The sequence below is a fragment of the Mus caroli genome, chromosome 7, assembly GCF_900094665.2.
Source record: "Mus caroli chromosome 7, CAROLI_EIJ_v1.1, whole genome shotgun sequence".
In the NCBI taxonomy this organism is placed as follows: domain Eukaryota; kingdom Metazoa; phylum Chordata; class Mammalia; order Rodentia; family Muridae; genus Mus; species Mus caroli.
The window spans coordinates 106,750,653-106,761,064 of NC_034576.1; the positions used below are offsets into that span (position 1 = coordinate 106,750,653).

The 10,412-nt window shown below is 41.9% G+C and overlaps 1 protein-coding gene across 1 annotated transcript in view; it reads left to right on the plus strand.

Moving 5' to 3' along the window:
• Positions 1-10,412, plus strand: part of LOC110298224 (tripartite motif-containing protein 34A) — a 43,701-nt gene that overhangs the window by 29,311 nt on the left and 3,978 nt on the right. Inside the window, 4 exon segments of the mRNA XM_029479648.1 lie at positions 5,594-6,062; positions 6,572-6,665; positions 7,273-7,367; positions 7,369-7,501. Of these exon segments, the coding sequence (XP_029335508.1) occupies positions 5,594-6,062; positions 6,572-6,665; positions 7,273-7,367; positions 7,369-7,501 (791 nt within the window).

A 10,412-nucleotide genomic window follows, 5' to 3' on the forward strand; every position in this document is an offset into this window, starting at 1 on the left:
TCTGAGGTATACAGGGATTAAATAATAGAATATGTAGTTCATAAGTAGTGGGCCACAGTATTGTCACTTATTTTATTCTGGCTTTAATTCTCTGATTTGACATAGTTATTTTTAGACTAGAAATTCGTTTTCTCTAAGAAGAAGACATTGCAGTTGGTTGTGAGGCACAGTGTGGTTGATGGGAATTGAACTTGGTACCTCTGAAAGGGCAATGAGTGTTCTTTACTGCTGAGCCATCTCTTCAGCCCTATATTTTTAAAACAAAAATCCTGCTCCGGGCTGTGGTGGTACACGCCCTTTAATCCCAGCACTCCGGAGGCAGAGGCAGACAGATTTCTGAGTTCAAGGCCAGCCTGGTCTAAAAGTGAGTTTCAGGACAGCCAGGGTTATGCAGAGAAACCCTGTCTGGAAAAAAATAAACAAACAAAAAAATCCCAACCATTCAATTTACCAGTTAACACTTAGGAGCCAGATGCTGTTGTGAAAGTCTCCTAGTTCAGAGATGCAGAGATTGTACCACCTAGCGGACCTTCCTACTCCATGGGCATCCCAGGAGGAAGCTCCTCCTCCATTCATTCTTAAACACCCTTCAAATCACAGGCAGGCCTTCCTTTTTGGTTCCTTAGTTTTGCTCCCTCTCAACTGGTTGCTTACTCTGCTTCTTGACCTATCCTTGACTTTATTTAGCTCTTATTTGCAGAAAGTTCTTAGGGTGAAGGTGTGTATTAGGGCTAAGCCACACCAGAACAAGGTTTTTCCAGTTCACAATTTTGGGGTCCACAATATGATTAAATATCCTGCAACACCACAATCCCCTGTTACTGGTCCCAGGGGACTTGGCACTTTCAACCGGCCTCCCTAGACACTGCATTCTCATGTACTTGTATACACACAAACAGACACAGTTATAAAAATAAAAGCCCCTTGATTTTAATTCCAGCACTTGGGAGGCAAACAGATCTCTAGATTAAACACTAGCTTCGTCTGTATAAGAAATTACAAGCCAGCCACAGGTTACATAGTAAGACCCTTTCTCAATAATAAATACTTTTAAATAATTTTTAAAAAAACATATTACATGTGTATTATTTGAAGAAGAGTTACTTCATTTTAATTAGTGGCAATTACAATTTTTCTAAACCATGAATGTTGGGGGTCTGGCAATTGTCACACAAAACATACTTAGACCAATCTCATTTAAGCAAGCATAGTTTATTGAATGTGCACCATAATATGAGACATCTAGGACAACAAGAAGAAAAAAACTTAATTGTGGCACCAGACTGTTCTTAGGGTAAGCTTTTTATATGAAAAGTAGGTTCAAAAATAAGGAGGCAAGCAGTAGTGGTATAATCCTTTTTTCTCGAACTAGACAAAGTATTATCAGCCAACCTAAGCTGATTGGTCCTAAGTGAATTAAGGGGTGGTGGGCACGTAGGGAACAGGGGAATTTCAGAACATTGAGATAACAGGGTACAAGTAATTCAACCATAACTTTTTTTGGCTCATTAGTAACATTCTTTAGTGTCAGCTATGGAAAATTACTTCTGGGAAGTAGAGTCTGAGAACCTGAACTTAATTATACCTTATGTGCAAAATGGAGACTGACTACACATGGATATAGTTATGTTAAAAGGAGACTCACAATAAGATAATTCAATGTAAAGAAATCTTAATTTGGGGGGGGGGACATAATACCCAGCGATGGAGTTACAGAGACAAAGTATGGAGCCGAGACTGAAGGAAGGACCATCCAGAGACTGCCCCACCTGGAGATCCATCCCTAATACAATCACCAAACCAAGACTCTATTGTGGATGCCAACAAGTGCTTGCTGACAGAAGTCTGATATAGCTGTCTCCTGAGAGGCTCTGCTAGTGCCTGACCAATACAGAAGTGGATGCTCATAGTCATCCATTGATCTGAGCACAGGGTTCACAATGAAGGAGTTAGAGAAAGTACCCAAGGAGCTGAAGGGGTTTGCAACCAGGTAGGAGGAACAACAATATGAACCATGCAGTATTCCCAGACTTCCCAGGGACTAAACCACCAACCAAAGAGTACACATGTTGGGACTTTGGCTCCAGCTGCATATGTAGCAGATGATGGCCTAGTTGGTCATCAATGGGAGGAGAGGCCCTTGGTCCTGTGAAGGTTCTATGCCCTAGTGTAGGGGGATGTCAGGGCCAAGAAGCTGGAGTGGATGGGTTGATGAGCAGGAGGAGAGGGGAGGGGATTTGGGGTTTTCTAAGGGGACACCAGGAAAGGGGAATAACATTTGAAATGTTAATAAAGAAAATATGAGACTGCTTTTAAAAAATTTAAATCATCCTCAAGTCAGTGCACTTAATTATAAGATTGAAAGATTAAAAAAAATCTAATAAAAAAATCTAATAAAAAAATCTTAATTTTAAGCCAAAATATTTATTATCCTACTAACAGTAAAAGCTTCTCATTTGGCCCTGTACTGGAGCTTATAAAGTTTGCAAGTCCAATGGGCCTTGTTTTTTTAAAAATGAATTTAGGGCCTGGAGAGATGGCTCAGAGTTTAAGAGCATTGACTGTTCTTCCAATGGTCCTGAGTTCAATTGCCAGCANCCACATAGTAGCTTACAACCATCTGTAATGGGATCTCAGATGTAATGTAATGCCCTCTTTTGGTGTGTCTGAAGACAGCTATGGTATACTCATATGTCAGAGACCATACCGTGAGAAAGCGAGCCCTTCACAATCTCCCACCCTGACAGGCCAAATGACCTTGTGCTAGGAGCCAGTTGTCACTCCCTCCTCCCTGTTCCCTTCCTGGCACCTGAGGCTGTAAAAGCTGAATTATAGTACCCTCTTCCTTATCTCTTCCTGAACTCCCATGACTTTTAAGGATATGAGTTACACCTGAGCCCAGCCTGACACCCCAAGGCTGTCAAGGAGGATCTATGTTCTGGAGATAAGATGCAGAGTACTCGCTGCCTGGAGCCTGACTTTGGCCCTCAAGTCAGCAGATGCCACTTTTTTGTTCTTTGCTAAATTCCCCCTCGACCCCTCCCTATTCCCCCATGATGTATGTTTTAAAACCAATCGTCTCAGCCTCATAGATGGATACCTTGATAGGAACCCTTCTTGGTCTCTGTTTCTCCTTCCCTTCCTCTCATTTTCTTCCAGGTTTGTGGTCCCCCTCGCACTGTAAGCTTTTGCCTTCCCAACTCCCTCCCTCCTCCACCTGCTTGTTTCTGTCTCAGTAGCCATAAGAGATCCTGGTGTCCTCACCTGGCTTAGGCCTTATCGATCATTCTTCTTGCATGGATCTTTGCACTAAAAGTTATATCAGTTCTTTTTTCTTTTTTTTTCTTTTTTTTTTTTTTGCTTATTCAGAGATAGTAAACAAGAGTTAGCTATTGCTCTGGACAGAGCCTAGGTGTTCTTGGTAAAATATTGATTCTGAATATTTTCCATGTTAGGCTAATATATGGGCATTTTGCATCTTCATAGATGGTTTAAACACCCGCCCGCCATTGTCCAGTACTTTCACTTTTCAGAATTCACCACATCTCCTTGTTCTGAATCTGCACTGCAATGCTAGAGAGTTTAGTCATGGACAAACACAGAAGATGATTAAGGTCTCTCTCTCTCTCTCTAATTAAAATGTCAATGGAAATAAAGCATTTTTTGGCATAAAAAAGCATACTAAGCACCCATTCAATATTTATCTAATATGAAATAAATCTACATGCTTATACTCCAGCTAGGAATGACAATAAGAAGAACTAAGTAGTTTATACACTATGCAGCTTTTGTTTTCAGAGTAAGCAAACGGTTCAATATAATCTCTTTTACCTTATTTTGTTTTGGGTTTTGGTTTTTGGAAACAGGGTTTCTCTGTGTAGCCCTTGATGTCCTGAAACTAGCTTTGTAGACCCAACTGGCCTTGAACTTAGAGATNTGCCTGCTTCTGCCTCCCAACTGCTGGGGTTAAAGGTATATAGCACCACCTCCTGGCTTTTCAGTAGGATCATAAGGAATTTGAAGCTTTAACACAGGTGGGCTTTCCTTAAATCTGAGAGGAAGATGTTCCGGAGGAGCTGCAGAGAAAGGAGCAGGAGGTGGGTGGACTTGGAATGATGCTGCAGAGAGAATATGACTGGGGGTCTCCAAGGTAAAGAGAGGGCTAGGAAGAGACCGCATCCTAATGCCTTCGGATTCTTGCTGTCATCAGAGAAAGAATCCAGAGACGAGGCTATGTGACGAGTGGGAGGACATTTTATGACAGAGCAAGTACAGGTCTGGTGCAGGTTGATAATGCCCTCACTTAGGAGGTGTAGGCAGGACAATCAGAAGTTAGGTCTAGGCCTACCTTGCTTATCCAGCCAGTTTGACACCTGGCTAGGGCTACATGAGACCTTTTCTTAAAAATATAAATTAAAAGAAATAATGAAGAAGAAGAAAAACAAGAATGAGAGAGAACTCAAGTGTGCCACGTGTGTGTGACTTCAGAGGTCAAAAGGGGGTTTCAAATCATGTAGATTAGAAGTTATGGATGTTGCGAGTCCGCATGCGGGTTCTGGGAACTGAACTTGGATGCTCCGGAAAAGCAACATGCGTCCCTAACCACTGAACCATCTCTCCAGACATCATAGTGATTTTTAAACTTTTCTTTTTATTATTTACCAATCAATTGTAGGTTGAACATCATCTTTTAATGTTCATTAGCTTTTATCAACTTTAAAAAATAACNTCTTTGGTTCTTTTAATTTGTGTGTACTTATACAACTTGTACTTATCATATACATTTACCTCTCTCATTCTTTTGACTCTTATGGCCCAGAACTTGTCAGTCCTGTTTACCCTTTCAAAGGACAGTTGCACTGGTCCTTTGTATGCCTTTAGTTTCCAGCTCACTAATTTCAGCTCTTGTTTCTTTCTANTAATTTTTGGTATCAGCTCTTGTCCATAGTAAGATCTTTATTTGAAATACATGATTTTTTTTTAAAATTCATTTTATTTTTGATTTTTCNAGACAGGGTTTTTCTGTGTAGCTTGACTGTAGATCATGCTGGTCTCAAACTCATAGAGATCATCCTACCTCTGGCTCCCTAGTGCTGGGATTAAAGGTCTTCGACACCATTGTCCAGCTGTTTTGTTTTGTGGTGTTGTTTTGTTTTGTTTTAATAATGGAAGCCAGAAAACACACCTCTAAACCTGCCAGGTCCCAATCAAAGTCATTGTCCCAACACTGTACTGCATGGCCAACTACTAGGAAGAAAAGTGAGACTTTGTCCATTACCAGTGTGCNATGGAGATTCCCAGTCTTCTGTTGTTGGACTGCACTTCTGCACAGNGCTCAGGCCTGTTTTAACTGTGTTTTCTGTTCCTTCTTCCTTCTCTTTCCTCTGCCACCACTGCATTCTTCATCTGGAGTGTTTCTGTTCCATTTACCAAATTACTAAGGGTTTGTTCTTTGTAGCAGATTCTGTCTAGTCACTGGTGAAAATTGAGTGCTTTTAACCATCATATTATCGACCTTGAAGGATACTTAGTGGCTGTGTTGTCCTGAGTTGCCTTGGAGAACTGACTCACCATTGTTTTAAAATCTGCCTAGCCATCCAGCAGTCCTTAAGAAAGAAGAGCCTCAGAGATTAGGACAGGAAAAGACACAGGGGCAATATAATGGCCTCAACAGGTCCAACGAATATACAGGAGAAAACCACTTGCCCTGTCTGCCAAGAGCTTTTGACCAAAGCCCACAGTGTATGCCAAGCCTGTCTCACCACCAAGAATGCAGTGATCAACCCCAGAGGGAAAAGCAGCTGTCCTGTGTGTGGTATTAGATTCTCATTGGAAAATCTACAGGCTAATAAACATCTGGCAAACATAGTAGAGAGGATCGGGGAGGTTAAATTGAAGCCTGACATTGGGAAAAAGAGAGATCTTTGTGTACACCATGGAGAGAAGCTCCTTCTCTTCTGTAAGGAGGACAAGAAGGTCATTTGCTGGGTTTGTGAGCGTTCTCAGGAGCATCGTGGTCACCACACATTCCTCTGGGAGGAAGCAGTCAGGGAATGTCAGGTAAGTCCGTGATGGAGGAAGATAGGGTAGAAAGTGATTCTCGGTAAGAAATATAACCTTGCCATCATTCTTGATTCACATTGCCACTGGGTTCCTAACACCTAGAAATGTCTTTTCTTTCCGTTTATGTAAAGGGTTGGCCTGCAGTACACACAATCTCTTGATCAAAGAGCAGAAGGTTTCTGGTCCCNTTCCCTTGCATTGTTTGGGTGGGGAATGCTTCCCNANCCCTGNNTTCACTGCTCCTCTCAGCAAGGCAACTGCAGGGGAACACTGTGAATTGGNTGTGAGGAGAGGGTGGCATTGCTGCATGGTCTGTACTTAATCTAAGGGAAAACAGTGTGTAGGTGAGGACTTTACTCCTCTAGGGATCAAGAATGCATTCATTCACCTCCTTAGACTTTGTTCTATGTTGTAAACACTACGCATCAACCTCACAGCTTATATGAACTAGTCTTTTTCTGGGCACAAACTGGTTTTTTTGTTAGTTCACTGTGCAAGTGGAAAGCATGAATCTCCAGAAAGCTCCCACGAGGCTGAGGAAGGAGCAGGAGAAGGTGGAGACATTGGAAGCTGACATCAAAGAAGACAGACTTTCCTGGAAGGCAAGAATGGCTTCCTGAGTGATGCTGAGAGCTATTTTAGGATGACCTTCTTTGATCCTCATCCAATTAGGCCCTTTGTTTCCTTGCATTCAATAAGTCCAAAGCTATCTGACAATTTAAATTTTAGGGATGAGGGATGGGAGCATATCATTGTAAATACATGTATGTATTTAGAATTGAGTGCAGAGATAAACTGTATAATGTCAAAGGCTGGAAGAGGTTTTGTTCTTCTCTTTTTTGACAGTTCTGCTAGAAGATACCATGCAAAACAAACAAATGCACACACCCCACCAGTTTTCTCTAGGTTTCAAAACCAGTAGTGGTCATGTAGATGTGGGGAGACACGAGTGCCCAAGACATCCATCTATCTACAATCTGAGCCTCATCCAAGTTTTACAGTGTTTTTGGATGAGAAGAGTGCTGTTTATTTATTCTTCTTGTTTGAGTTTGTTTGTACTAAAGGGAAAATAGAAGAGAGGAATAGCATCCTCAACTTGCTGTTATATTCCTATATCCTCCTTGGTTTGAAGTCCTACTTCCACTGACATCTTCCTTCAGCCTTGGAGACCTGTTATATCTTTCTCTCTCCCAATGTCCATTCCTTCAGCACCAGGTCCAGACTGAGAGGCAAAGGATTCAAACAGGCTTTAATCAGCTTAGAAAAATCCTGGACAAGGAGGAACAGATAGAGCTGAAAAGACTCAGAGGAGCAGATGATACTGGACAGCCTGTTGGAGGCAGAGGCTGAGCTGGCTCAACAGAGCCAGTTAGTGGAGGAACTTATCTCGGATCTAGAGCGGCGGGCTGCGTGAGGGTCAGATACAGAGCTGCTGCAGGTAGGAGGAGCAGCTCACCCCAGAGTGCAGAGACATTTTCTCATTCCTTCTTGTAGTTAATAACATAGCATTGGATGGAGTCATGGAAAAGAATATTCTCTTCTCCTTTCTCTTTTCCTACCATGGGGAAGCCCCATGATATTAGCTGTTAGGTTTGGGGGTGATGTTACACACCTTTCACAGGCTGCAGAAGGTACCTTCTAATCCCACCTGCTCTCTTTCTTTTTACATTAGAGTATGTGGAAGTTTGTCAAATGGTTCTTCGATTTTCACCATCATTGAGATTGTGTGGTTTTTATTCTTTTATTCTATTAATATGGGCTATCACATTAACTGATGTCTTTATGTTGAGCCAAACCTAATATTTGCTCATGACTATAATTTCCATCGGTTTTCATATTTGTTTTGTGATTTAATTTGGGTAGCGCTGGCTGTCCTGGAACTCAATCTATAGACCAGGCTGGCCTCGAACTCAGAAATCCACCTGCCTCTGCCTCCCAAGTACTGGGATTAAAGGCATGCACCACCACTGCCTGACGTGATTTTAAATTTTTTGACTCCTTTTTTAAAAATTGTGTGTGTATGATACATGTATGCATGCATATGATCCACAGCCCACAAGTAGAGATCAAAGGACAGCTTGTGTGAATTTGTCCTCTTCTTCTTCTTCTTTTTTTTTTTTTGCACGTTTGTTTAATTTTCTTTTTTTCTTCAATTTTTTATTAGATATTTTCTTCATTTACATTTCAAATACTCTCCTGAAAGTCCCCTATACCATCCCCCTGCCCTGCTGCCACTTCTTGGCCCTGGCTTTCCACTGTACTGGGGCATATAAAGTTTGCAATACCAAGGGGCCTCTCTTCCCATTGATGGCCGACTAGGCCATCTTCTGCTACATATGCAGCTAGAGACATGAGCTCTAGGGTTACTGGTTAGTCCATATTATTGTTCTACCTATAAGGTTGCAGACCCCTTCAGCTCCTTGGATACTTTCTCTACCTCCTCCAATGGGGGCCCTGTGTTCCATCCAATAGATGACTTTGAGCATCCACTTCTGTATTTGCCAGGCATTGGCCTAGCCTCACACGAGACAGCCATATCAGGATCCTTTCAGCAAAATCTTGCTAGAATATGCAATAGTGTCTGTGCTTGGTGGCTGATTATGGGATGGATCCCTGGGTGGGGTAGTCTCTGGATGGTCCATCCTTTTGTCTTAGCTCTAAATTTTGTCTCTGTAACTCCTTCCATGGGTATTTTGTTCCCAATTCTAATGAGGATTTTTTTCTCTATTTCTTTTTCTTTTTTTTTTCTTTTTTCTTTTTCTCTTTCTCTCTTTTTCCCTTTCTCTTCCTCTTCCTCTTTCTCTTTCTCTTTCTTTTTCCTTTCTTTTTTTGTTTTTTCAAGACAGGGTATTTCTGTATAGCCCTGACTGTCTTGGAACTCACTTTATAGATCAGGCTGGCCTTGAACTCAGAAATCTGCCTGCCTCTGCCTCCCGAGTGCTGGGATTAAAGGCATTCACCACCACTCCTAACGAGGATTTTTTTTAAACTATTTTTTTAAAGATGTATTTATTGTATATAAGTACACGGTAGCTGTCTTCAAAGACACAAGCAAAGGGCACCAGATCTTACTATGGATTGTTGTGAGCCACCATGTGGTTGCTGGAAATCAAACTCAGGATCTCTGGAAGAGCAATCAGTGCTCTTAACCACTGAGCCATCTCTTCAGCCCCCTTGTCCTCTTCTTCTACTGTATGGGTCTGAAGGACTGAACTCAGGTCACCAGGATTGGCAGCAGGCACCTTTTCCCATTGAGCCCTCTTGACTGCCCTCTTTGTCCCTCCTTCCTCCTCCTTTTCCTTATCCTTCTTCTTCTTCCTCCTCCAGACAGGGCTCCTCTGTGTAATCCTTGCTGTTCTGAACTTACTCTGTAGAGTAGAATGGCCTGGAACACATAGATCTGCCTGCTTGTGTCTCCTAAGTGCTAGGATTAAAGTCATGTGCTTCCATGCCCTTCCATCATTTTCTTATTTGTCATTTAGTCCAAAACACTACTCAAATGTCTTGTGGTTAGAAATGTCTCTCTTATGTAATATTGTGTATTCAGTAGACTCCGCATATGTAAGCTCTTTCCTCCTTTCTCCCCTCCCCTCCTCTGCCCTCCCCTCCTTTTTTTCTTTTTTATAAGATTTATTTAAGTAAGTACACTGTAGCTGTTTTCAGACACTCCAAAAGAGGGAGTCAGATCTTGTTTCAGATGGTTGTAATCCACCATGTGGTTGCTGGGATTTGAACTCAGGACCTTCAGAAGAGCAGTTGGTGCTCTTAACNGCTAAGCTATCTCTCCAGCCCTTGATTGACCTCTTTCATTTCTGTACCCAAGCACTGTAGTGCCAGGCTGTATCATTCCAGGGATGCTTTGGTTGCTTCGTTTCTTCTTGTGCTGCTTTAACAATTTTGNTGTTGTCTATTCTTTTAACTTTTAATATAATTTAACAGTGAAGCCATGGTTGGCATTTGCTTGAACTTTAATTTCCCATCTAATCTTTTTACATGTTTTGTCTTTTTGAATCAGTATTGGTTGGTTCTGTACTTCTNGGAATTTGTTCATCTCTACTTATCTATTTTTTTTTTTATAACACAGTAAACTGGGGTGGGAATCCAGAGTCTGACACTTGCTAGGTAAGCATCCCACCACCAAGCCATACCCCAGCTCCTCGTGGTTCTTTTTCATTTGCTGTTGTTGGTGTTTGTTAGTTTTTGTTTTGAGATCAGGCCTCACTATATAACCCTGGCTGGCCTGGGACTCACTATGTAGAGCCAGGGTGGCCTTGAACTCACAAACTCAAACTCCTTCCTCTGCCTCCTGGGTGCTGGGATAAAAGGTGTGAACCACCATGATTCTTTTT